This window comes from Miscanthus floridulus, chromosome 19, assembly GCF_019320115.1.
Source record: "Miscanthus floridulus cultivar M001 chromosome 19, ASM1932011v1, whole genome shotgun sequence".
Lineage (NCBI taxonomy): Eukaryota > Viridiplantae > Streptophyta > Magnoliopsida > Poales > Poaceae > Miscanthus > Miscanthus floridulus.
Genome location: NC_089598.1, coordinates 90,732,346 through 90,759,612, shown reverse-complemented (window position 1 = coordinate 90,759,612; position 27,267 = coordinate 90,732,346). Strand labels below are relative to the sequence as shown.

Sequence of the window (27,267 nt, the reverse complement as noted above, 5' to 3'; positions counted from 1 at the left end):
ACATTGTGTACTCAGGGTTTATTTACCCCTATTGTAGGTGCAGCTTGAGGAGTAGCTGTTGTGTGAAGGATTCTTCTGGTGGGCACAGATGGATCCTTGTATCTTACCGTTAGATGTTTATTATAATTCCGCTGTTTAAATTCTGCACTCTGAACTTGGTATTGTAATAATGTATTTCTAAGAACTTTTATTGTATGAAATGAACTAAGTATTGTAAACTCGTTCTCATTATTGGGTCTTGGAGAAAAAAACATGGATTATTCGAGTTCTCTCTTGGAGTGTGCTCGACGGAACCATCCGATATAGCTTACTTTCGGGGTGCTTAGTGTCTAGTAGAAGACGAGCGCCTCTAGAAGCGTGCTATTTCAGGCAGTTCTGCCACAGAAACAACCAAGTTCACTTTTGGCCCCTCAACTATTATGTTCGTCTGATTTTAACCCCCAACTACAAAACCGTCTAGTGTTAGTACCCTAACTGCCAAAACCGATCACTTTTAGCACCTGGGTGCGGAAGAGGAGGTTTTGTCTAGCGTGGAACGAGTTTGACCATGCCATGCTGGCATTGACCGCCACATAGGACGCTGGCCTGCATCTCAGTGACATGTGGGGCCCGCGCATCACCAGCAGCATTCGGACAGTGCAGTCGAGTTGTCGTCGCCGCCACCGGACAAGTAGGCTGCTACACCATGGCCGGCGAGCGCAGCTGCTGTAATGCTACAAGGCGGGCGAGGGCCGTCAAATCCGCCACCCAGCTCGTGTGTCGTCTAGCTCCGCCGTTGGCCTGGCCGCCCTTCGCGAGCTCGGAGTAGGATAAATGCGATGACTAGAAGCAGCACGAGTGGACCAACTCGGCGCCATCATCATCGGAGCAAGCTCCGCCGCCTTCCTCATCATCGCGCCTAGGCTCCTCGTCCTTCATCCCGGCCATCTCCGGCGCCGCCTTTCCCCCATCGTCGCGGCCAGCGTCGTCGAGGTACGGCTTGATGGCTCGAAGCTCACCTTGTTGGTGCCGTCGCTCTGGTCGCCGTCACGTCCACGCCTGCCCTAGAACTTCCTACACGTTAGGAACACCACCAGGACGGCGAGGAGCACCAGCGCCGCCCCCGATAGCACGGACGTCGCGGCAACAACGACCAGCGACATACTTTTCTTCTTGCTTCCGCGTTCGCCTCCCACATCGCACGGCGGGCTCTGCCTCGGTGCCGTGGTGGCATTTCCTCCTCTCTTATGGTTGTGGGTGACTTCCCCAGGGACCGGCAGCAGCGCATCCTTGTGCAGCATAGGTAAGCGGGCATGCGCCGGAGCCAAGGCCGAAGAGATTCCATGGCCATGACCGTGACGTTGTTTCTGCCTTCGGCCGAGGGTGTCAAGACCATGCAGCACTCTGAACCTTGAGTTGCCATTGTCAGTTCCTTGGTCTTGCCGGCACTGCCGGCGATCGAGAAAAGAAGAGCAGTGAGGCATGCGATCAAGAAGAGGCAGAGCAGGCGGCGTCCGGAAAGACTGGACATGGTTGCAGGCATCATCAGCACGGTCAATGCTAGCTTGGCATGGTTAAAACCGCCCTACGTCTGACAAAACTGCTACACCCACGACGAGGTGCTAAAAGTAAACGGTTTTGACAGTTAGGGTACCAACACTAGACCATTTTGTAGGTGGGGGTTAAAATCAGACGAACACGATAGTTGAGGGGCCAAAAGTGGACTTAATCCTTATACGGTTGATATTTTGACCAAATCACGAAACCATCATCTTTTTATACCTTATGTGTAATTGATACAATGATCCCCGATGCACATGCGTGACAAGCTCATAACATAGCAACATCCATTGTTCATCCCCGGGGCTGCGACAGAAGTCGCGCATGCCCGTGCGGATCTGCGCCTGTGCATGTTGATCGGCTGGCGGGGGCCTAGGGGTGGCCAGATCTGCGACCCCTGGGTGGTGGCGGCCAGTGGCTGGGCCAGGCGCAGCCTGCGGCGATGGCAGGGCAGACCACGAGCCATTAACGGCACAGACCATTGTAGCAGCAAGTTGAAGGCCTACTCCGGCCAGCCCCTGCGCCCCCACGCACGCACGCTGGCTAGGCCAGGCGGGGGCTGGGTGGCCGGGGCCACGGCGACGGGTGTGGTGGAGGGCGGCGGCGGCCTAAGCGCCGACGTCCAGTCCTTGGCAGGGAGAAGGTAGATCCAACGGTGTCCTAGAGGCGGCGGCGGCTGGCGTGGAGTCCGGGTAGAAGACCTCCTCGGCTGCGCGACAACCCTAGGGGCGACGGCGGCCTGAGCGCCAGTGCAAGGATCTCAGCGAGGAGGAGGCAGGTCATGTGGACGCGGATCCCGTCGTCGGCAGCGGTGGTCCTAGGGGTGGCAAATGCCTGGAAGTCCTGGCGGAAGAGGTTATCCTCGGTGACAGCGACAGAGAACTCCGGCAAAGGCGCTGGCCATCCCAATGACGAAGGCTGAACTATGGGCGGTGGAGGCCTAGGAATCTGGCGAAGTGGAAACGGATCCTGTCGACTCGCGTCTGATTGACTAGTTCTGACTAAAGACGATGGATGAAGGTGGGCTAACCGATGGCATGTGGCATCAGCTCACATAAAACGGATGAAGATGGCGCACCAGTGGAGGTTTGCAGCGATGACGCACTAGGGGTGGCGGCGACTTACACTTCCCCTCTTTGAATCTGACCGTTTTAGTAGAGGATGTCGGGACATAGAGACGTGTCGAGGTCGTAGTTTTTTTCTTTCTTTGGTTGTGTGTTCTCCTCTTTCTTGAGGTGTGAGTCTTAGTGATCTTGTATCATTTTGGCTGTGTATATCCTTTGTGGATATAGAGGCTAGATTAATGAAAATTCATTATTAAAAAAAGAGAAGAAGTTGATTAGTGGTTTTCGACTGCCAACTCTCATGTCACCGTACCGTTCTCAATAATCACTGAAAATCTCTATTTCTGTATTTCTTAAAGGTTCTCATCCTTTTATCCCAAAATATAAGAATTTTAGTTGGTTTTAAAGACAAATTAAGGGGAAAGCTAAACTATACCCGGTTGTTTTAGAAGATGTGAACGCGTGATTTGTTGGCCGTGCGATCGCCTCATGGGATGTTTCTGGCTGTCCGATCCAGCCGCACTCGAGGGCCTCCGACCGGTGTGTGGTCACCCGTGGGAGCGTCTTTGAGCCTGCAAACACGCTGGCTTGGCAGGGGCGGTGTCCGTTTTACACGCACCAAAATGCGTGTTGGTTGCAGCTTGTGTCACTTTCATTTCTTTACATCAGTCACACCCTCACTATGTGACGCGTGGATTATTGCATACGTATAGTACACTAGCTAGTCTTGCAGGGCCTGGAAGACGAGACGGTGAGACAGGAGATGAATGGAACTGGAAAATTGGATGGAGTTGAAATTAAACTGTACCATGTCAGCCAGTCAATGTGCATTGCACGTCCATCACAGTGCATTCTGAGCTCATGTTTTGTATTTGAAGATTTATTAGGAAAGGTTTCATGTTTAGAAATGATCGATCCTTATATTTAGTGTTTGTCTCATTATGGGTGTTTTGTATTTAGGGTTTACGAAGGATTTATATTTAGGGTTGACTAATGTTGTACACTTGTACTATATGTTTAGGTCCCTACTTTTAATAGTTCTCGATCACGGGTCTTGTATATGCACTATTTATAATGATTAGGGGTCATTTTTTTATTACTGTTGTTCTGTTGTTTTATGTATAGCATGCCTGAGTAAGCAGGTTCTTTTTTTTCTTTGCTTGTTGTTAGAGGGTTATTTTTATAGTTTGGCCCCTCAGTTGGTATTTTATTGTTTTCACAGGTTATTATTACAGTTTAACCCTAGTTGGCATCTTGTTCTATTTTGTTATTGTTGTTAGAGGTTGTTTTTTTATAGTTTAGCGCACAGTTGGCAGTTTGTTCTATTTTTGGTTTATGCTGTTAGGGATTGTTTATAGTTTGCCCTTAGTTGGTAGCTTGTTTTTTTTTGTGTTCTTGTTGTTTGAGGTTGTTTTTATAATTAGGCCCCCAGTTTTTTTTTTTTGACACAAAAGACTGTGGAGAAGGTCCCTACAGTAAATTTTCATTAAATAAACTTAAGGTTCAGGGATACATATCCGTATTAACTAGAAGCATCAAGCCAAAAATAGAAGGTTGACCTAAGGTCACTCCTGAATCTAAGTGATTCAAGATAGCACTGATTTTTAAAGTTTACAAGCCATAGACTATGCACCGGATCCTGCTGCCTTAAAATCTTGTTATTACGCATCTTCCAGATCTCCCAAGCTGCTATGAGGGATGCTTTAGTGAAAAAATCCAGATCATGTACTGCTCTGGCACTTGAAAATCTTTCTGGCAACGGCAAGCTCATGTCCCCAATCAATATTGATCGAAGCCCAACACTGAGCAGCAAAGGAACACTCAAAAAAGAGGTGGCTAATATCTTCATCAACGCCTGAATTACACATAACACAAAGTGTATCATCTTGTATGTTCAGGTGTCTTCTCTGAAGCATCGTTTTGGTGTTCAGTCGATCCATCAGAATTAGCCACGCAAAGAATTTAATATAGGGGTGCAGCGTGATTTCCATAAAACTTTGAAGAAGGGGTACGCCTCGATCGCACTGAAGACATATGCATAGAACCGCCGGGAGGAATACTGATTTCCCTAGATCAGTGTCCAGACATCATCGGAGGTGTCATTGTAAGCAAAGTTATGTAAATGTGTCTGAAGCTGCTGCATCTCATCATAAGCCTGGGTCGATACCGGGAGAGTAAAGAGCTCATTCAAATCTTCTTCTAGCATCAAATTAGGCCCCCAGTTGGTAGGTTGTTTTTTTGTTGTTAGGTTGTTTTTATAGTTTGGCTCTCAGTTGGCAACTTGTTCGTTTTTCTTGTTGTTAGGGGTTGTTTTTATAGTTTGGTCCCTTGGTTGGTATTTTTTTGCTCTTCAGATAGTTTGCCCCTAGCTGGTAGCTTATTCTTTTTCTCTCGTTGTTGGCATTTTTTATAGTTTGGCTCACAGTTGGCAGGCTGTTTATGTTCTTTTTATAGTTTGGCCCTCAGTTGGCAACTTGTCCTTTTTTTTATTTGTTAGGGATTATTTCCATAGTTTGCCTCTAGTTGGTAGCTTGTTCCTTTTTTCTTGTTGTTAGTGGTTGTTTTTATAGTTTGCCCCCCAATCGATAATTTGTTATTTGTTGTTGTTGTTGTTAGGAGTTGTTATTATAGTTTTGCCCCAGCTTGTTCCTTTTTTTGTTGTTGTTAAGGAAAAAGCAGTGTATTTGGACTAGGCGGTCTCTTCTCATGTTGTGTCTCTCTTCGTGAGATCCCTTTCTATACCCGCAAGATTCTCTCTGATCCCTTTCTCCGTCTGCCCGGTGCCCTATGATGATGCTTCACCCTTGTGATGATGCATGATCGACGAACGGGGTACCATGGCCCCTGTGACGGTAGTCTTGTGGCCTCTGTGACGTGCGTCATACTTCCCATCTTCTCAGTGGCTGGTGAGATCTCCATGCCGACAGCAGATGCCCAAGACAACCTCGATGGGCATGCGAAAGCCAAGGGTGGCGGCCTTGTGGAGCGGCGCGGACCCATGGGGTGGCGATCTCACCGAGGCGCCGATTGACGACGTAGCGACCTCGCTGAACTTGCAGGGTGCAACGATCTCCGATGGCGTCTGGATGACCGGTCACTAGTTCGGAATCGAGAGAAAAAGGAGGATAGAGAAATATTTAATACTATTTTTTTCACGGCAGGTAGTCTATATCCTACGGATAGGTACCTTTTGCTAAGGACTATAGCTAGTCTATAGGGAATATTTTAATGACCATGGATTGCTTTATAGTAGCATTCTGGTTACTCTAGGTTATTTTTATAGATTGGCCCTCAGTTGACAGCCTGTCCTTTTATTTTTGTTGACCGGATTAATGCACGTGCATTGCAAGAAAAATATAGTACACACAGTACGGCCAATGAAATAAATATAGTAACAGGGACTAAATTGTAGCCCACTACTCTATTTAGTTCAAGAGACTAAAAACCATTAAGACAGTTGAATAAAGATCAAGATACTCCTATTCAATAGCCCTCTTTTGGGTGGAAGGGCAATAATTAAGGGGCATGGGTTGTTCTTTTGGGCTTGTTCACCATGTTCACTTGTTGGTTTCAGTCATGACTTATCAGTCAGTCAACAGTGTTTTTCTCTCACAACAAACCAGCACCAGTCAGACTTATCAGCCCAGAAACCAACCAGCGAACAGGCTCGTTGTCCTAAATACCCACCCCTCAAGGAACTACATGACTACAGGCCTTTAGTTTCTCTTTTAGTCCCAATTTGGCAATTTAAAGACTAAATAGAACTAAAATGGAGTGAACAGTAATCCCATGAACCAAACGAGCCCCAGGTCCTATTGGTTGGATTGGACGAAAGCCGTCGATGTATTTTAGGTGGTAACAGATTGATGTATCAGACATCATAGCATCGGCCTAGTTTAAAATAGCCATAATTGGCCTAATTGACAGCTGGCCCGCTTCGGACCTATAGCTCAGGTATTGCAAATTATCAGCCTGTTCGTTTGGTCGTATTTGGTTTATAAGCTATGACTTATCAGCCAACGAATAATATTTTTCTTTCACATTAAACCAGCCAACAATACTTTCAGCCATAGCTTATCAGCCAAACAAACTCAAACGAACAGGACGATGGTGCTCGTTAGACAACAATAAAAATTACAGCACAAATGCACTATACAGTTTTAGACTGGACAATTGGGCTTCATGACGCTTGCGAATTCAACCTTTCCACCTAGGCAATTGGCCCACACAAGACAAGAAGACGTCAGATTAAATCCGATTGTTCAAAATTTGTGTGCTGGAAGCTGTCGAAACAGCTATGTCTGTTGTTTTGGGAAGCCTATAAAACATCCGAATGATATATACAAGCAAGCCTAATGATATTCATGCTTTGTTTTTGTTTTTTTGAGCAGATCATGCTTTGTTTTTTTTTTAAGAAACAAAAAGAACAGGCCACATATGGTTTAGGCTTGGACAGGCATTGGGCTTCCAGTTGAACGGGCCTTCAGTCTTGAACGACAACAAAACCAGCTATAGGCAAAACAGAACGTCCGTCCGTTGTTTTGTTATCCTGTGGTTCTTAATTCGTGTGGTAAATCGCTGTCCAACACATTCTTCTAGGTCTAGTATTCATGTGTTTCTGCATGTTCCGATAACCAAGTGTCGACAACATCTAAAACATACGGATGTCAGGTAGACAGCCCCCCAAATTAATCCAGGTTTAACCAAATCTATAAAAAATATTCACATCTACCATATCAAAAGAGTAAAATATGACAATAATATTTTCATAATAGACCTAGTGTTGCCCGTTTGGAATTGTAAATATTACTCTTCTTTATTATAAATTTGTCGGAATTAACAACATTTATATTTTGGGGGTGAGCGGAGTATGTCATAAAGTGGTGTTCCATAGCTCTCAATTAATCGTATTTTGTCATCATGAGAAGTTTGTATATTCGATTTTTTTCGATAATTTATATTCAAATATAGTACTTTGCTTGAATATTTATCAAGATATGATTCCTGAGCTCTTCACACAGAAACTAATCAATACTAAGAAAGCAAAGGTTAGAAAATATGTTTATTTTGTCACCCATGGAAATGAAGGCCTTGCGATTCGGCATGGCCGCATGAGTGAGGCCGCCGAGGACCAGGATCCCCCTCCCATAATACCGGGGGACTTCTCGGAAGGGGCTGTTGCGACCCTCTTATTTCTTGCCGTCGTCTCACCCCACAACCACTCTTTCGCTGTGAACCAATCCACCTGAGCTGCACGACGGAGCGAGTCGCAACAGCCTCGCCCTCGCTCCTGCATCGTCGTCGTTGCAAACCCAAGATGACCTAGACAGCAGTGTCAGATCCACCGCGCGACCATGGCGGCCGCCTCGTCGGCGTCGCTGGAAGACCTCAAGAACGAGAACGTCGACCTCGTCAGTCCACCTCCTCCCTCCATCTATCTCCTCTCCCTGCCTGCCATGATCATGTGTGTTTACTGTGTTTGCCATTCGTGTGGCGTCGGTTTGCAACAGGAGAGCGTCCCGATCCAGGAGGTGTTCGCCGTCCTCAAGTCGTCGCCGCACGGGCTCACCTCCACCGATGGCGCCAGCCGCCTCCAGATCTTCGGCCCCAACAAGCTCGAGGAGAAGAAGGTCCGGTCCTGAGTCCTGAGTCTTGAGTCCTGACCGATCGATCAATTAAGAACGCGTCGATTTATTTGGAATCGATCCACGATGGATCTCACGAATGTGACCCGAAATCTGTGATTCTGCAGGAGAGTAAACTGCTCAAGTTCTTGGGGTTCATGTGGAACCCGCTCTCCTGGGTCATGGAGGCCGCCGCCGTCATGGCCATCGTCCTCGCCAACGGAGGGGTACGTACGCCGCACACGATCGCGCCGATCGATCGACGTGCATTTACGTTACGTGTAGCGACGGCTACTAGTGAGTGAATGACGCGTACGTGTGTGATCTCGTTCGTGCGTGCTGCAGGGGCGACCGCCGGACTGGCAAGACTTCGTCGGGATCGTCACGCTGCTCTTCATCAACTCCACGATCAGCTTCATCGAGGAGAACAACGCCGGCAACGCCGCCGCCGCGCTCATGGCCAGCCTCGCCCCCCAGACCAAGGCACGGCCCTGTGATCCGGCGTTTTTCTTTTTCTTTTTCTTTTTGTTGCATTGCATTTACGCGTTCAGGCGTTCTGACCGAAACGGTGGATCGATCGGCGGTTGCATGCAGGTGCTGAGGGACGGCAAGTGGTCGGAGCAGGACGCGGCGATCCTGGTGCCAGGCGACATCATCAGCATCAAGCTCGGCGACATCATCCCGGCGGACGCCAGGCTGCTGGAAGGCGACCCGCTCAAGATCGACCAGTCGGCGCTCACGGGCGAGTCGCTCCCCGTCAACAAGATGCCCGGCGACAGCATCTACTCCGGCTCCACCTGCAAGCAGGGCGAGATCGAGGCCGTCGTCATCGCCACCGGCGTCCACACCTTCTTCGGGAAGGCCGCCCACCTCGTCGACAGCACCAACAACGTCGGCCACTTCCAGAAGGTCACACATATACTGCTGCTTCTCAGTGATCACACTAGTAGTGCGACACTACATGTAATCCTCACCATCGTGGCGCTATGGCGTACGTGCAGGTGCTCACGGCGATCGGAAACTTCTGCATCTGCTCCATCGCAGTCGGGATGCTGATCGAGATCATCGTCATGTACCCGATCCAGCACCGGCAGTACCGCGACGGCATCGACAACCTGCTCGTGCTGCTCATCGGCGGGATCCCCATCGCCATGCCCACCGTGCTGTCGGTGACCATGGCCATCGGGTCGCACCGGCTGTCGCAGCAGGGCGCCATCACCAAGCGGATGACGGCCATCGAGGAGATGGCCGGCATGGACGTGCTCTGCAGCGACAAGACCGGCACGCTCACCCTGAACAAGCTCACCGTCGACAAGAACATGATCGAGGTGCGCATTTCTTTTCCCCTGTTGGTACACGTGAGGTGAACTGAATCCAAGGACATCAGAGAAACGCCGAGTGATCAAATGTGCATTTGGTTTCAGCCGTTTGTGAAGGATCTGGACAAGGACGCCGTAGTCCTGTACGCCGCTCGAGCATCGAGAACTGAGAACCAGGACGCCATCGACGCCTCCATCGTCGGAATGCTCGCCGACCCAAGGGAGGTATGTAATGTTGAACACTTGAACCCCTAGTCTGACACATAAACCACTGAGGCATTGTAACGCCGCCATTGGCGATTCATGGATCTCACGATGCATGCCATGAACATTGTAACGCCGCAGGCCCGTGCCGGCATCCAGGAGGTGCACTTCATGCCGTTCAACCCCGTCGACAAGCGCACTGCCATCACCTATATCGACTCCGACGGGTCATGGCACCGCATCAGCAAAGGTGCCCCTGAGCAGGTGAATTATTCTGTTTCAATTCAATGAAAGATATGTTGCAGTACGTCTGATGCTGACATGTGCCTACATAGGATCGGCTAGGTGTAGATCAGCCAGGTCTAACTGATATTTAGGATAAATAGTGAACCCTAAAACATATACTAGTAATGGAAAAACAGAGAGAGATAGAGAGAGGGGTGCGGAGATGCAAACCATCGGCCGCCTTCGTCGAAGACGAGCTGGCCATCGATGGTGCGCGGTGGAGGTGCGGTGGTGACTCGGTGAAGGCGTGACGGTGGCGCGGTGGAGGCGCAGTAGTAAGGCGGCAGTGCAGAGGCGGGGTGAAGCCGGTGGCGGTGCTTTCCGTCGCTGGCAGTGCCCCCTCTCTAGATCGGTTAGGGTTTGGGATATAGGTGGGGTGTCTGGCGGCTCAGGTGAACCTCGTGCATTGTGCCCCGGCCACAACCTCCCTTTTTTTATGGCGCTGTGCGACGGGGGCCCACCAACCATAATTAGGGTTGGGCGTCCCCGATCACGACGTGGATCAAGGCCCAATTAGTCGTTGGGCCAAACTGGTGCGATCAATCTAACATTCTCCCCCTTAATCTCACCTTATGACTTAAACTTAACTTACTTATTTTATCTTGTTCCCATTCCATCATAGATCAGAGTATAGAGCGTGCCTCATCGTCACGGTCTGTTGCCATTAGACTAAACAACTACAATACACCTCTCTGTTTTGAAACAGATTCTCAACTAGGCCCTCATTGTCCAGAAATCATAGACTTTCCCTTAAACACATACTGGCTAAGTGTTCTCTGAACACGCTAGGTGGTAAGCCTTTTGTAAGCGGATCCGCGAGCTCTTTTCTGTTCTTATATGCTCAATACTAATTATATGATCCTGAACTCTGTCTTTCACAACATAATACTTTATGTCAATGTGTTTGGCAGCACTACTTGACTTATTATTGTGAGTAGAACATACTGCTAGATTATTATCGCGGTATAATTTAAGTGGTTTATGTTTGTCGTCTACCACTTTCAACCCGGGCATGAATTTCTTCAGCCAATTCACCTGCCCTGTGGCCTCATGACATGCTACAAACTCGGCATATATTGTGGACGATGTAGTGACGGTTTGCTTTGAGCTTTTCCATAATATAGCACCTCCTACGAGAGTGAATATGTATCCTAACGTGGAATTTCTGTCATCTCCCGCATAATCAGAATCTGTATCCCCCTCTATGTGCAGGAAATCAGATCTTCTGTATGTTAGCATGAGATCATTCGTACCTTGCAGGTAACGTAAAACTTTTTTTACTAATTTCTAGTGTCCTATTCCTGATTTACTCTGATATCTGCTAAGTAACACGGTAACAAATGCTAAGTCAGGGCGAGTACATACTTGAGCATACTGTAAACTTTCGACAGCTGAACTATATGGAACCGATTTTATTTGATCGATCTCATATTGGTTCCTGAGACATTGAAAATTCCCATATCTATCGCCCATGGCTATGGGAGTAGGTGAAGACTTACAATTTTGCATATTGTATTTCTTTAGAACTTTTTCTAAGTATGCCTTTTGTGATAATCCTAAAACTCATTTTTCTTTATCTCGGTGAATCTCTATTCCTAGGACAAATGAAGCTTCGCCGAGATCCTTCATATCAAACTTCGAGGACAAGAACTTCTTTGTTTCTAGTAGTAGATTAACATCACTGCTAGCGAGCAAGATGTCATCCACATACAAGACTAGAAAAATATATTTCTCATTCTTGAACTTTGTATAAACGCAATTGTCCTATATATTTTCTTGAAACCCAAACTTTCTTATTGTACTATCAAACTTTAAATACCACCTCTACATTTTCTTGAAACCCAAACTTTCTTATTGTACTATCAAACTTCAAATACCATTGTCTTGAAGCTTGTTTTAATCCGTAAATAGATTTATTTAGGCGGAATCCTATACGTTCTTTTTCTTCCACAATAAAATCATTTGGTTGTGCCATGTAAACATTATCCTCCAGACCCCATTTAGGAACGTCATCTTTACATCCATTTGATGTAATTTTAAATCGTAATGTGCTACAAGCGCCATTATGATTCTAAAAGAATCCTTACATGAGACCGGAGAAAATGTCTCATTATAATCTATACCTTCTCTTTGTGTGAAGCCTTTCGCCATAAGTCACGCTTTAAATCTTTCTATATTTTCTTTGGAGTCATGTTTGGTTTTGTAGACCTATTTACAGCCTACTGTCTTGGCTCCTTTAGAAATTGTTTCTAGGTCCCAAACACCGTTGGTTTTCATTGATTTCATTTCATCTTCCATGGCTTCAAGCCACTTTGATGAGTGAGCGTTTCTCATGGCTTCTTCAAATAAGGTGGGAACACCCTCAATTTGAAACTCCCCACATTCATAAACTTCGTAATCTTCAGGAATGACTGATCTCCTAACTCTTTGAGACCTTCTAGGGCCTCGTTAGATGACGCTTGTTCTATATGAGGCTATTGTTGCTCTTCCTCATGTGTGATAACGGGTTCTATGGGATCCTAAACGATAGGTTCCTCATGTTCATTCATTGTTGCCATAGGAGAACTAACAATAGGTGTTGTTACTACAGTGTCTTGCACTGTTGGTACAGCAACAACAGGTAGCGTGAAGAATGGTTCCTGAACCATCGGAGTGGGCACGTATACCCGCTTCTCTTCAAAATTAATTTCTCGCGCTACCATGCTCCCCCTGATCATATCATCCTTCAAGAACACAGCATGTCTTGTTTCTACAAACTTTGTTTGTCTATCAAGACAATAGAAGCGGTAACCTTTTGACTTTTCTGGATAGTCAATGAAATGACAACTAACTGTCTTGGAGTCTAGCTTTCCTATGTTTGGGTTAAAGACTTTTGCCTCGGTTGGACAACCCCACACACGTAAATAGTTAAGTGAGGGTTTCTTTCCTGTCCACAACTCATACGGTGTTTTGGGTACCGACTTACTTGGCACTCGATTAAGAATATGAATAGCGGTTTTCAACGCCTCCATCCATAAACTTATTGGTAAAGAAGAGTAACTTATCATGCTTCTCACCATGTCCATTAAGGTATGGTTGCGTCTTTCAGTTACTCCATTGTGCTGAGGCTACTATGCCATTTTCCTGTAAGAACCTTACAAAAGGTCCAGGAACTTGGCCATATGGGGTGTGTCGACCGTAGTACTCTCTCCCATGGTCGAATCTTACTGCCTTAATCTTTAAGTTGTGTTGATTTTCTACTTCAGCCTTAAATATCTTAAATTTATCCAATGCTTTCGATCTTTTCTTAATTGGATAAATATAGCCAAAATGAGAATAATCATCTGTGAATGTTATAAATGAATCATAACCATCCACACTCTTCATAGGAAAAGGACCATAGATGTCTGTGTGAACTATTTCTAAAATTCATGTGCTTCGTTTGACATCTTTCTTTATTTTCTTAACATACTTTCCTTTTATGCAATCTATGCATTGTTCTAAATCTACAAAATCTAAAGGCGGAAGAATTAATTTCTTAATCAATTGCTCTATTCTCTCTCTCAAAATATGGCCTAAATGGCAGTGCCATAACTTCGATAATGTATCATGAACTCTCTTCCGCTTATTACTTGCATTCATAGACGAGTAGACATTCTCATTCTCATTCTCAGTGCTCACATCATTAACATTCTCAGAAAGTGACAATAAATAAAGCTTGTCTTGTCAGAAGGCAAAACCAACACACTTATTATTATACACAATCCGACATTTGCCATTACCAAAATGGCAATCATATCCGTCATCATCTAATCGTGAAACACTTATCAAGTTTCTACGCAAAGAGGGTACATAAAGAATATCTGAAAGCTGAAGTCTAAAACTATCATCTAATTCTAGAGAGAGATTTCCAATGGCTTCAACTTCTGCTTCAACTCTATTTGCTACTTTAATTTTTTTTCTCCTCTTTGCAGAGTCCTCCTCATACGGAATCCCTATAATGAATTTGGAACATGAACAGTTGCACCTGAATCAATCCACCAAGTAGATTTTGCATAACTTAAATACAAGGACTCATCTATGAATGTAATGCAGTCTTCACCTCTCTTCAGAAGGCTCTTTAGGAAGTCTGGACAGTCCCTCTAGTAATGTCCATGCTTCTTGCACTATTTGCACTGATTCTTTTCAACTTGTGCATTGTTGTTCTTCTGATGGTGTTCAGTCTGAGAGGCTTTCCCTTGAGGTTTGGCATTCTTATTGAAGTTCTTCTACTTGTTGTCCTTCACAAGGTTAGCAGAGTCACCCTATGAGCTTTTTAACCTCTCCTCTTCTAGAACACACATTGCAGTGAGCATCTCTATATCCCACTTATCGGGCTGCATGTTGTAGTTCACAACAAAAGTTTTATATTCTTTGGGCAAGGAAGCAAAAACCAAATGAATAAGGAATTCATTCTTGAGCCCCAAATCCATTGGCTTCAGCTTCGAAGCCGTGTTGCTCATCTTTAATATGTACTCTCTGATACCGCCACCAGTGTATTTCTCATTGAACAATTTCTTGATTAAAGTACTGGCATAAGCCTTTGAAGAGCCAGTAAACTGACTCTTCATTTTCTTAAGATACTCTGTGGTGGTATCATAATTTGGGATAGACCCTCTTATCGCATCTAAAATAGTGGACTTAGCCACCATCAAGTACTTGCGGTTTGAAATGTCCTATTTCTTGCGTTCAAGATCATATTTCATCCCCACTTCTGCATGATCTCGCTGCCGAGCAGTGAAATCAGCATCAGACTCATTTTTTTCCTCACCGGGTCCACTGGCTCAGTAGGACACGGCGAGGTAAGAGCTAGATTATTTTCAGACAGCGCAAGTGCTAGTTCATACTTCTCTTACCATACCCTATAGTTGCCCCCTTCAAGAGACGGTATGTGTGAGATAAAAGCCATTGAGTTGAGTCCTGAAAAACACCATAAGAGAAAGTGAGAAAATTAACATAATAATTGCATGCCTTAATTTAACTTTACTCAAAATTAAAACATACAACTTTCTTATACACTAATTCTACATCATCATTGGGCAGAAATAGAATTAATGCATGGAAAACCTTATGAAAAAATATTATAATATTACTATTATCAACGTTGGTCAGAAAAATAATAATATTATAATTTACTGAATAAAATTTAACTGCTCTTCAAATTAAATTCTCCTGTTGGTTCGAATTTAATTAGAAGATAATAAACTTTAACCTTTGCAGCAAAAACGTGAAAAAATTCTTTATCTACTTTTCACAAGCATTTTACTGTACTCATCTACTCTCTGAAAAAATTATCCCATTGGTTTAAATTTTGACAGAGATTTAAACTAGACAAAAAATCATCAAAATTTGCTTCTAAAAATAAATAAAATAATAACATAGTTTCTACTGTTCATTTGGCACAGTCTGTTGAAACAGTGCTCGGCCCAGCGACAAAATGCCGCCCGCGCGCCCGCGCTCGTGGCCCAGCAGCGGCCCAACACAGCACGCGCGCCCGCTCCCCCGTGCCCAGGCCGCAACCTAGGCCTAGGATAGGAATCTTCGATCCCGCCTGGGCCTCTTTCGGCCTGATGCGGTCAGAACCGTTGATCTTCATCCGACGGTCATCCGCGCATTTCGTGAGATCAAAAAACCGGAGTCCGCGGCCGCATCCGAAACCCTAGCTCATTCTTCACTTTGTTTTCTCTCTCTCTCTTCTCCACGGCGTCGGCTCTCTCTTCCACTCTCACACCGAACCCGATGGCCAGAGAGAAGCATGGTGGCGCCGCCGTGGCGCCCTTCGCCGGTGCACGCGTGCGGCTGGATCCGCGCGCGGCGCCGTCGAGCGGCACCGCGGTGGTGCTCTTTGCGCCCCCACACGCGCTGCAGTGGAGTTGCCCTAAACCCTATATCCCTCTGGCGCCACCGTTGAGCGGTCCTGTTATGGTGCCCTCGGCCGGGGCTCGAGTGCACGGCGACGAGTGCGGCTCGGCTTCTCGCCGTGCCGGCGAGGCAACGGCGGGTGCATCTTCCCGCGCACGGCGGTGGCGACGGCGACGAGAAACCTGGTAGGTCTTCCCCCTTCTCCGTCCATCCATCTAGGGTTAGGGTTAGGGTTTCGAGTGGGGTTTCAATCCAATTCGAATCGAGTCCCCTCCTTCTATTTTCTTCGTGATTTCTACCTCAAAGACTAGATCTACATCTAGACCAGGCAACTGATACCATTGATAGTTATATAGGATCGACTAGGTGTAGATCAGCCGGGTCTAACTAACATTTGGGATAAATAGTGAATCCTAGAACATATACTAGTAATAGGAAAATAGAGAGAGAGATAGAGAGAGGGGTGCGGAGATGCAAACCATCGGCCTCCTTCGACGAAGACGAGCTGGCTATCGCTGGTGCGCGGTGGAGGTACGGTGGTGACTCAGTGAAGGCGCGACGGTGACGCGGTGGAGGCGCAGTCGCAGGGCGGCGGTGCAGAGGCGCAGTGAAGCCGGTGGCGGTGCTTCCCGTCGCTGGCAGCGCCCCCTCTCTAGATCGGTTAGGTTTTGGGATGTAGGTGGGGTGTCTGGCAGCTCAGGTGAACCTCGTGCATTGTGCTCTGGCCCCCACCTCCCTTTTTTATGGCGCTGTGCGATGGAGGCCCACCGACCGTAGTTAGGGTTAGACGCCTCCGATCAGAGCGTGGATCAAGGCCCAATTGACTGTTGGGCCAAACCGGTGGGATCAATCTAACACCTACACCCTGTGCGTGCGTGCCCCTTTCCGTAGATCATCGAGCTGTGCCGGCTCCGTGAGGACCTCAGCCGGCGGGTGCACGCCATCATCGCCAAGTTCGCGGACCGCGGGCTGCGTTCGCTGGCCGTGGCGCGGCAGAGGATCCCCGAGTGCAACAAGGACGCGCTGGGCACTCCGTGGCAGTTCCTGGCCGTGCTCCCGCTGTTCGACCCGCCGAGGCACGACAGCGCCGAGACTATCCACCGCGCGCTCAACCTGGGCGTGAACGTCAAGATGATCACCGGCGACCAGCTGGCCATCGGCAAGGAGACCGGGCGGCGGCTCGGCATGGGCACCAACATGTACCCGTCCAGCTCCCTGCTCAAGGACGGCGACACGGGCGGTCTCCCTGTGGACGAGCTGATCGAGAAGGCGGACGGGTTCGCGGGCGTGTTCCCGGAGCACAAGTACGAGATCGTGCGGCGGCTGCACGATCGGAAGCACATCTGCGGGATGACGGGAGACGGCGTGAACGACGCGCCGGCGCTGAAGAAGGCGGACATCGGGATCGCGGTGGCGGACGCGACGGACGCGGCGCGGGGCGCGTCGGACATCGTGCTCACGGAGCCCGGGCTGAGCGTCATCATCAGCGCCGTGCTGACGAGCCGCGCCATCTTCCAGCGGATGAAGAACTACACCATCTACGCCGTGTCCATCACCATCCGGGTGGTGCTGGGCTTCCTGCTCCTGGCGCTCATCTGGCGGTTCGACTTCGCGCCCTTCATGGTGCTCATCATCGCCGTGCTGAACGACGGCACCATCATGACCATCTCCAAGGATCGGGTGAAGCCGTCACCTATGCCCGACGCCTGGCGCCTCCAGGAGATCTTCGCCACCGGCATCGTCCTCGGCACCTACCAGGCCCTCGCCACCGTCCTGTTCTTCTGGGCAGTCCGCGACACCCAATTCTTCACGGTCAGTCATGGCTTCAGCTCTCCGGCAGGCGCGCAGACATAGTTTCTGTTTTGACGATCGATATGCACTTCTGTCCTAAGTCCTGACACTAGTCTCTGTCTCTCTTGGCGTGCAAATGCAAATGCGTTGCAATGCAGAATACGTTCGGGGTGCACCACATCGGGGACAGCACGGAGGAGCTGATGGCGGCGGTGTACCTCCAGGTGAGCATCATCAGCCAGGCGCTCATCTTCGTGACCCGAGCTCGGAGCTGGTTCTTCGTGGAGCGCCCGGGCCTGCTCCTGGTGGCCGCCTTCCTCGCCGCGCAGCTGGTGGCGACGCTGATCGCCGTGTACGCGCACTGGCCGTTCGCCAAGATCAAGGGCATCGGCTGGGGCTGGGGCGCCGTCATCTGGCTCTTCACCATCGTCACCTTCTTCCCGCTGGACGTGTTCAAGTTCGCCATCCGCTACTTCCTGAGCGGCAAGCAGTGGAACAACGTGTTCGACAACAAGACGGCGTTCGCCAACGAGCTGGACTACGGCAAGAGCAAGCGCGAGGCGCAGTGGGCCATCGCGCAGCGGTCGCTGCACGGGCTGCAGCAGCCCGAGGCGTCGGGCCTCTTCAACACCGACAACAGCAACGACTTCATTGAGCTCTCCGAGATCGCCGAGCAGGCCAAGCGCCGAGCAGAGATCGCCAGGTATGAGCTGACGAAGCTATAGACATTGCCAATTTGCCGCCATGAACAACTAAGAACTGACGCACTCTCACGATGTCTGCACGCAGGCTAAGGGAGCTGCATACGCTGAAAGGGCACGTGGAGTCAGTGGTGAAGCTCAAGGGGCTGGACATCGACACCATCCAACATAACTACACCGTGTGATCGATCAGCATAGCTACACGTTACATGCATGGAGTGAGACATCGATGCACGGCAGCAGTTGTTCATGCCATCGATTTGGAGGAGGAAGATTTCTGTTTTTTTTTTCGAAAGGGGAGGAGGAACTGTAGGATTCAGTTTTACTCGTTTTCTTTTATGTTGCAGCCTAATGGAGTCAGGAGATATCTAGGGTGAGATGAATAACTTGAAGAAACTGTAGAATTTGATCGAAGGATATGTTTGTTTGTTGCAGAGCTGAAGAATTCCAAGGTTACTGCTAAAACCATGCATGCATCACAACTGTTGTTGAATACTAGTAAGTATGGCGATGCTGTGTGTTGTTTTCCTCGATCTCTGGTTACTTGGTTAGGAGTAGCATACAAATACAAGCCTTTTCAGCTTGAATTGCATTCAAATTTCATTCCTGAACGTTCATTTCGTGCAGAATTTCTTTATTCTTTTGAAGGGATGAGATTAAATTGTGCCAATTGCCTTGAGGAAGAATAAGTTCTCATGGAAATCCTAGATGTTTATCAGTAGTGATATAAAAAAGAATGTTTAAATGTGAAATCAAATTGGGATGGTATAGATTAATTAGTAATATCTCTTGGAGCCCAATACCTTTGTATTGCTTCCCTTAAATGCGAGGTCAGAGCACCTGCCACCAGCTATACATTTTTCTCAAAAACAAATTCCAAAACTAGCAGCGTAGTTGCGCCGTTTAATTGTGAATCGAATTTGAATGGCACAGATCAATAAGTGCATCTGCTGCAGTTTTGGGACTGTAGAAGTGTAGATACAGCAAATCATTATTAAAAGATTGGGAAACGCTTGCGTCCGTCCGGACGGACGGATCCCCTGCTCGCCCACGCTGCCCTCGCCCGTGTCGCCCCCGCTCGCGCCCACGCTGCCCGCCTGCGCCGCCCACGGCGAGTCCGACGCGCTAGGCGCTCGCTAGCTCGCTCCCAAACTCGCGCCTCTCGTTGCGACTATGCTCCATCTACCTACCCCCGCCGAGGTCCATGCCGCCGACGTGCTCCACACTGGGGACCTCCGCGCTACTCTAAGACTTCGAGTTCCGTGCCAACGTCGAGCTCCGCGTCGACGAGCCTCCATTCATCCAAGCAGCAAGCAGATGCTACGCTGAAAGCGCATGTTACAATAGTATGTTTTAAGTGCCGTGGTATGTTGCAAGTGTTGTATATCGATGTTGCAAAAATAGATCGGGATGTTGCACATGTTGTAATGGCTATACACATATGATTCAAGTGTATGCTCCAAATGTTTTATCTTTTCTAGATGAATGTTGATGTTGCATATGCATGCATGTTGCAAGCAAATGTTTCAAGTGTTTTCAGGTGTTTCATATGTATGTTTGTAAGTGCTTCATCTGGATGTTTCAAAAGTAGATCGGATGTTGCACATGGGATGCGCGTGGGAAGCGATCAGTGGCGCGGATGACGTGGGCGACGTCTGGGGCGGCCACTACTGGTGCGCTCCCTCGCGAGCACGTCGCACTAGGCACTCGTTCGCTCCTTGTGCTAGCAGCACGCTAGCGTCCGGATCAGACGTCCGCGCGCTAGTAAGTCCGTAAAAAGATTTATGTTGTACGTTAGATACAGATATATTTCCAATACTGGCCACACTTAACTGCACAGTTTAAATCAATAAGGGAAAAAATGGAAATGCACAACATACTCGAGAGGAAAATGTTGCAAGAGGAGGAACGTTTCATTTCATCTAACTACTTACCTATATCATAAGAGTTTTGGAGATGCTCTAATGCCACAAGAGTTTTTTTTAACCACATGCGCTTAGCGGTCGTGGTCATGCACTACGCCTTGTTCATCGCTGAATCCCATTCCAGATGGAGATGGGTGGTGACCCGTCGGTTGGATTCACCTTCTAAACTTTAGTCATTGTCCCATCAGATATTTGAATACATGTATGAAGTATTAAATATAGACTAATTATGAAACTAAATGCACATATTGAGACCATTTTGCAAGACGAATTTTTTAAGCCTAATTAGTCCATGATTTGACAATGTGTTGCTACAGTAAACATGTGCTAATGACAAATTAATTAGGTTTAATAAATTCGTATCGTAGATTACTGCTGGATTCTGTAATTTGTTTTTATATTAGTATCCGAACAATCCATACGACACCCCATATGACACCTCCTAAACTTTAGTCCCTACATGCAAACACCAACCATGCTCATGGTGGGCTCTAGCGTGACTCTCGGTGTGTGTCTTGGGTTTTTGGACCCTCTCTAGAAAGATGGGCTCTACCAAAAGAGAAGCCGATGAATAGGCTTGATCAGGGTTCGACCGAACCATTTTTGGGCCTCGGTCCGATTTAACATATGAGGAGGTCTTATTTTTATAGACCTTGCTAAAAAATACTCTATTTATTCTCAGTCATATTATAAAATCCAGCGATGTACGTTTTTTTCATGATTAATCTCGTAATTTGTAGGCGTTATGTTTGACAAGGATACTCTATTTATTCTCAGCCGTTAGATCATCACAAAATCCAACGGTTCATATTATTTTATTTTTTTCATACTCCATTTATTCTCAGCCATTAGATTATCATAAAATCCAATGGTGCATATTTTTTCCGATACTCTATTTACTTTTGGTTGTTAGATCATTATAAAATCTAACGGTGGATATTTTTCTTTTTTTATGATTATAGCAAATATGTCCGTGCGTTGTAACGGGATAAAAAACTATCGCGCTTTCATTCCGGATGAATCCATGGCAAAAGCTTTGTAATGTTTGTTTGCTTCTAAAAGAATTGAGTTTTCGACTCTCTTATTCATGAGCAAATACATTAAGCTAAAGTACAATTCGTGATGCATATAAAAATATTAAAAATGCCTAAAATTTGTTAAAGCCCGAGGACACTCTTAATGCAGAAACTATCATAGTTTTATGAGCATTAATTGTATTGGTATCTAGGCATTTTGTCATGGAAGAGGGAGTAAAAATCCTAGAAACGAGTCTAAGGCCTTGTTTAGATGAGTGTTAGGAATCAGTATTTAGCACTGTAGCATTTTTGTTTGTATTTGATAATTATTGTTCAATTATGGTCTAACTAGGCTCAAAAGATTCATCTCGTAATTTACGATCAAACTGTGTAATTAGTTATTTTTTTATCTATATTTAATACTCCATGCATGTGTTCAAAGATTTGATATGATGAAGAGAGAGCGAAAAAACTTGCGATCTAAACAAGGCGTAACTTAAAAACCACGTCTTCACGCGCATCAAAAAACTGCTCCGTCCTGCGTTGGGGAGAAGAAGCGTGATTTCTATCTTGTTCGCTAAATCCGGTGCGCTCGTCTCTCGGCCGCGTGCTCCGGCTCTCGTCTCCTGACCACGTGCGGATCTCGTCTTCCGGCGGCGTGCGCCGGCGCGGAGCTCGCTTGCGGTCATCCTGGTGTCCGACTCGTCCGGCGGGGTGGTCATCCCGGTGTCCGACTCCTCCGGCGGGGTGCTGACCCCCACGGCGCACCGCCGGACGTGCCTGGTTCCGCAAGATTACGCCATATATACGTCCTCTGCCTCCCCTCCCCCTCGCCGCCGCCACCGCGTGCGCTTTCCGCAGACGCACCGCGTGCGGCCCCGACCGCTCCCGTGTGCGCTCGGCCCCGTCCCCTCCCGCGCTTCTTCTCCACACGCGCGCAGCCGTGGAGCCGCGGTCGGTCGCACTTGTGCGTGTCGCAATGAGTCCGTGCATGTTGCTGTGTTCGGCGCGAAGCTGCGTTCCATGGCCGCGGTCCTGTGCAAGTTGCTGTGGCCTGTGGCTCGTAGCATGTTCCATGGGCGACATCACCTCTAAGCCTGTGCATGTCGTTGTGGCTCGTAGCAGCTAGCTCGTAATTTTTAGGCTCTCTCGTTGAACGTGAAAGCTCCTTTTGAAGCTGCTGTATTAATTGGCCCGGTCCGGTTAGTTTGTTTTATAATCCGTACTTTTCAGTTTGTTTTTTTAGCCGTATTTTTCTCTTACAACAAATCAGTCAGAACAAATCAGTCAGAAGACTTATTTTTTTTGCGAAATGAATGGGGCCAATATAGTAGAAGATGTATAGATGGGCTGGGGTTCTTCTCCTTAATAAACACAGCCAAAAAAAATAAAAAACAAAGGCAGACCAAACACATTGCCGTTCCAATTGTTATATAGTACAAATAAATAAGGAAGAAGAGCACTGCACATCGAAGCGGGCAGTTGCATCCCTGGTCGATGGCTACTGTTGGCACGTCCCTGTGTTGCAGTGTGGATTCACGATTGGCTGGCCCAGGCTGCTTGCTAATTTGCTGCTGTCTTCTCCCAAATTCCCTCCAGTATTTGAATACTTCGCTTCATCCCATCCCAGTGAAAAGGATGGCTTCTCAGGCACCACAGCGACTTGTTACCCTCTCTCAATGCCCATGGATCTTTTCAACTCCTAGCAGCAGTACGTTGTTCTTGAAATAATATGACAATGTTGTCACAATAAATAAATAAAAAAGGCCCATCGATACAGCTTTGTCTTGTGCTCTGATGGCAACGCTTAACTGAAAACTGACAGAACTTCACTATCAGTTCAGTGTGTGCGTGTATAAAATATGGACACACACATATCATATGCAACTGTAGTAGGTAGCACTCTGTCAAAAGAAGACTGAGCTGACGATAAATAAGCTTAAGATAACATATTATGAATACTGGCCTCTGCATTTTCGGAAATCAACTTTGTAGATTTGTACATTTTAGATTGCTGTGCAAGCTGATATAAGTCACATGCTAGATTGTTTGTTGTCCTGGACCGTAGCAATTCAAAGGCTTCTGTAATATCGTGCAGTGTATCTTCTTTCATGGTTGATGTCAGCACTTCAAATTCCTATACATGTATTGATGAAAACACATGTTTCAGAAATAAAGGCCAGCTGCATATTGCAGGTTTACATGAGAGCTGAAGACATACCTCAGGCTAGTGTATGCATGTGTTTCCCATGGACACCATCATGTGGTGTGCAGCGAAGAAGCCACAACTCTCGATCCAACCAGCAACCCGCAGGTTGGAACAGTCATCCTCTGGCACACAGCTAGGGTGGTTACTGATAAACATCATCCAAGTTCATCAGCATGTAAGTGTGATCTTCGACCGATCAGGACATCTCAACAAGGAGAATGTTTTAGGTTTGGGGAAGGTGGCTGCGCAACCCTCAGTGTCCCTCCGAGCTCCACAGGCACTAAAGGGACAAGAGAGTGGAGAACATCAGTAATCAGCGGTCTGTAACTTGGTTCTGGTTGCACACATAGAACGGCCACTGCTGCCACCTGCAGAAGTACAGAATAGCAATCAAAATAGTTGGAAGGATAAATACATCTGAAATAAAGACCATTAACAGGCTATCAAAATAGTACTTGGTACAAATGCTTTGGATCCATCGTGTCCCTGATCACTGGGTCAACTATGTTGGGAAGTTTTGTTCTGTCAGTCAGCTGCGGCATGGCCTGTTTGTGATTTTTTAGCATGTCAAATACCAGCACACAAAGAAATTGCATTGACTCCTTAAATGTTAGCACTGATGGTGAAGTCGATATTTTCTAGTATATGATAAAATAAAATCAAGATGCAATAAACATTGCATGAAAATGAGAGTTGATAATTGGTCATTTTACTACTAAAGTTCCAAATTGTGGAATTTGACTTAATTAGAGATATGCTATGTTTAGTGTAATTTTTTTGCACCGTACCCATGTCACAATTGATTGGCACTGAGTTTGACTCATCTTCTCGACAGGCTTCCTTCCCATCAGTAGCTCAAGAAGCACCACTCCAAATGCGTATACATCACTCTTTTCAGTCAGCTTCCCTGAAATTGATACAATAGCTAAAAGTTACCGGATGGAAGTAGAATTTCACCATCGGTAATTAAGTTGTTTATGCATGTGAGTCGAAGTTGACAATTAAGCTGACACAATACCATCTAATAGGTACTCAGGAGCCACATAACCCAAGGTCCCAGAAAGCTTCATACTTCCCTTGTCAATATTCCCACTGGTCACTGCAAGACCAAAATCTGAAATCTGCACATGTGAGCAAAAAGATATGAACTTCAAAAATTCAGCTGATTTCCAACACCGTGAAATGAAGACAATATGAATAGTAAGTTGTCCTTAAAGAAAAAGGGAAGTGTACCTTAGCGTTGAAGTCAGAATCTAAAAGTATGTTAGATGACTTCAGATCCCTATGAATCACTGGTGGACTGCAGTGCTCATGGAGATACTCTAATCCCCTGCCCAGTTTATGTTACCAATGCATGTTATAAACTACTAGCCAGCCAATCATCAGCACTTCAATTTAAAACTCATCACCCATTCACTCATTTGAAGGAAAGTGCAGGGATAAGATCATAAGAACCTGGCCATGTCGAGTGCGATCTTCATCCGGATATGCCAGCTCAGGGCTGATCCATGTGAAGGCCCTGAAGATAGCCACACACGAAAAGCTCCCAGTATGAAGATCTCAAGAAAGAGCTGCATCCATAAGCAATAAGAGAAATCATAGGAGACTACCATGCAGCTGTGTGTCCAGGGATCCCTTCTCCATGAGCTCATAAACAATGTAGTGATTACCCTCGTGAACACAAAATCCCAGCAGGGACACAATGTTGGGGTGACGAATCCTGCCAAGCAAATCCAGCTCATTCTGCCAGCAACCACAGCCCAAATAGTCAGGACAAGAACGGGAAATAACCCCTCGTCAGTTTTCACTGGCAGCAATGGCCAATGGACAAGAATTGACACCTCGAATTCCTTCTCGCACTCAGGGCCACCTCCTTCCAGCCTCTTGACCGCCGCGGTAACATCGCCATCGAAAACTGCCTTGTAGACGCAACCGAAGCCGCCTACACCGAGCACATTGCTCTCACTGAACTTCCCTGTCGCCGCCTCCAGCGATGGGTACTCGATCATCGCCACAAGCCCCTTCCTGCTCGTCTTGAGTGAGTTGAACTTGCTCAGGATCGGCACCAGCATGATTCCCCTCGTGGTGTCTGCGCAATGTAGGTGAGCGGGCCATGAGCAATTCAGGAATTCAAGAGCCAGCCGAGGCAGTCCAGAGAAGTGTGAGACAAGACCTGCGCTCCTGGCGCTCTTGCCGCGGGGCAGCCGGCGAGACCGCCGCCACAGGATCCACGCATAGAGCGTGGAGAGGATAATCGCGACGATGGCGATGGAAGCGAGGACGGAGGCGATGACTAGCTCACGGTGGAAATGATGGCGCCGCTCCACGATAATCACTGAAGAGGAAACGGTAAGGTCAGGAGACAATTCAAGAAGATCAGCTGACTCCAGTTACTGCTTTTGAGCGTGGAAAAGAACAGGTTTTTGAAACGGCGGTGAGCTCAGAGACTAATTGCTCCGGAAACACCACTAGATTTTTCAACTGAAACCGTCAAGCGGAGGGAAGAAAAGACTTGATGACCATTAAGCGCAGCTAATTTTCGGCAACGGTCCTCTCTCTATCTCTAATTTGAACGAAATGCAAGATCCCAAATTTCCATGAAAAAAAAAACATTTCTCCAGTAAATTTCCTTGAGCAAATTGCGAAAGAAAACGAGCTCTGGATAAAACCAATGCTCTTTTTGGCCATTTTCAGAAGAAACAACAGCTTCCACTGCAGCTGCTCAGGAAATAGTCTGCAAGTTTTCATCAAAGAGGAAAAAAGAGTTTTCGCCCCCAAAAAAAGTCGAAACAAGAAACAGCGAAACCGCAAAAAAAAAAATCTGAAATAACGAAAAACGCTTGTTCCCTGACACCGGTAACCTACCGACGGGAGGCGGCGCCGGCACCGCCGGAGCAACGGAGGCGGTCCCATTGGCGCCGCCGGCAGCAGCGTCGGCGGCGCGGACGTGCCTGGCGACAGGCGCAGCAGCGCCCGGAGACGACGGCGCGGCCCTCCCATTTGCCGGGGACGAGCACGCGGCCAGGAGCAGGAGGAGCACCAAGACGGGAGAGCACAGGACCGGCAATGGAGGTGGTGGTAGCCTCATGCTGCTCCGTACACCGCCGCCTCCCTCTAGCTGCCGAGTTGTTTACTGTGGGTTCGCGAGAGGAGATCCTGCCACTGGAACGTGGCTTTCCTGCAATTGGGCATGCAACAAGGCCACGAGCGAGGGAGCGAGACGGAGAGAGACAGAGCTAGCAGCTCCTCTCTCTCTCTCTCTTTAAGCTTTTTTTTTTCCTCCCCCCGATGCGATTTTTGCGAGCACTCTGGTATGGCGACGCTGTGTGTGCGGAACAGTTGAGCTGCTCGGCGTTTTTATTCGGGGTGCACTTTACGGGGAGATGAGGGGCAGGACAGGAGGGGAGGGAGACACTGGCAGCGCGGGGCCCGCTTGGCATTGAGAGCGGCCATGTGCGGTGGTTTGCGGAAAAGGACGGATCGGGAGTGAGGATACGAGACGCGGCCGACTGCGAGGTCGTACGGTGGTGTTTTGTAACTTTTCGAAGGCCCTGCTTGTTTGGTAGCGGTACATGTACGTCTCTATCTTGGCTTCTTGCTCGGCCCTTGGCATTTCTGCAGGTCTCTCCTACTCCTCTCTCCTTTGGACCTGTCAGCTGCGTGAAACGACACCGAGTGAGGCTACTAGGACCGCGGCATTTGCCGGCTCG

At 47.5% G+C, this 27,267-nt stretch overlaps 2 protein-coding genes across 3 annotated transcripts; one reads left to right on the top strand and one right to left on the bottom strand.

Annotated features, from left to right (window-relative positions):
• Positions 1 to 7,807: 7,807 nt before the first annotated feature.
• On the top strand, positions 7,808 to 19,026 carry LOC136527215 (ATPase 2, plasma membrane-type-like). The gene is made up of 11 exons (XM_066519844.1): positions 7,808 to 8,014; positions 8,114 to 8,233; positions 8,356 to 8,454; positions 8,573 to 8,710; positions 8,822 to 9,136; positions 9,229 to 9,555; positions 9,652 to 9,771; positions 9,892 to 10,014; positions 16,807 to 17,727; positions 17,865 to 18,409; positions 18,496 to 19,026. Exons 1-11 carry the CDS (start codon positions 7,958 to 7,960, stop codon positions 18,590 to 18,592), a joined length of 2,862 nt encoding a protein of 953 aa, XP_066375941.1. The 5' UTR covers positions 7,808 to 7,957; the 3' UTR covers positions 18,593 to 19,026.
• A 3,651-nt stretch (positions 19,027 to 22,677) lies between these two features.
• Positions 22,678 to 26,863, bottom strand: LOC136527834 (probable receptor-like protein kinase At1g80640). Of its 2 annotated transcripts, XM_066520679.1 has the most exons (12): positions 26,423 to 26,863; positions 25,731 to 25,892; positions 25,399 to 25,646; positions 25,168 to 25,300; positions 25,013 to 25,076; positions 24,791 to 24,887; positions 24,576 to 24,678; positions 24,346 to 24,464; positions 24,013 to 24,102; positions 23,570 to 23,925; positions 23,315 to 23,485; positions 22,678 to 23,159 (listed from the first exon to the last, which is right to left on the bottom strand). In XM_066520679.1, exons 1-10 carry the CDS (start codon positions 26,643 to 26,645, stop codon positions 23,764 to 23,766), a joined length of 1,401 nt encoding a protein of 466 aa, XP_066376776.1. In that variant the 5' UTR covers positions 26,646 to 26,863; the 3' UTR covers positions 22,678 to 23,159; positions 23,315 to 23,485; positions 23,570 to 23,763. The 2 variants fall into 2 exon arrangements, with proteins under 2 accessions (XP_066376776.1, XP_066376775.1); XM_066520678.1 differs by having other exon boundaries at positions 22,678 to 23,485.
• Positions 26,864 to 27,267: the final 404 nt, after the last annotated feature.

Excerpts from the sequence above, each read along its gene's own strand:
- LOC136527834 (XM_066520678.1), bottom strand. The coding sequence starts at position 26,645 with ATGAGGCTACCACCACCTCCATTGCCGGTCCTGTGCTCTCCCGTCTTG. Across the intron at positions 25,077-25,167 it reads CCTGGACACACAGCTGCATG|GGCCTTCACATGGATCAGCC; the intron begins GTAGTCTCCTAT and ends GGCTATCTTCAG. Across the intron at positions 24,679-24,790 it reads ATTCTGACTTCAACGCTAAG|ATTTCAGATTTTGGTCTTGC; the intron begins GTACACTTCCCT and ends TCACATGTGCAG.
- LOC136527215 (XM_066519844.1), top strand. The coding sequence starts at position 7,958 with ATGGCGGCCGCCTCGTCGGCGTCGCTGGAAGACCTCAAGAACGAGAAC. Across the intron at positions 8,015-8,113 it reads AGAACGAGAACGTCGACCTC|GAGAGCGTCCCGATCCAGGA; the intron begins GTCAGTCCACCT and ends GGTTTGCAACAG. Across the intron at positions 8,455-8,572 it reads TCGTCCTCGCCAACGGAGGG|GGGCGACCGCCGGACTGGCA; the intron begins GTACGTACGCCG and ends TGCGTGCTGCAG.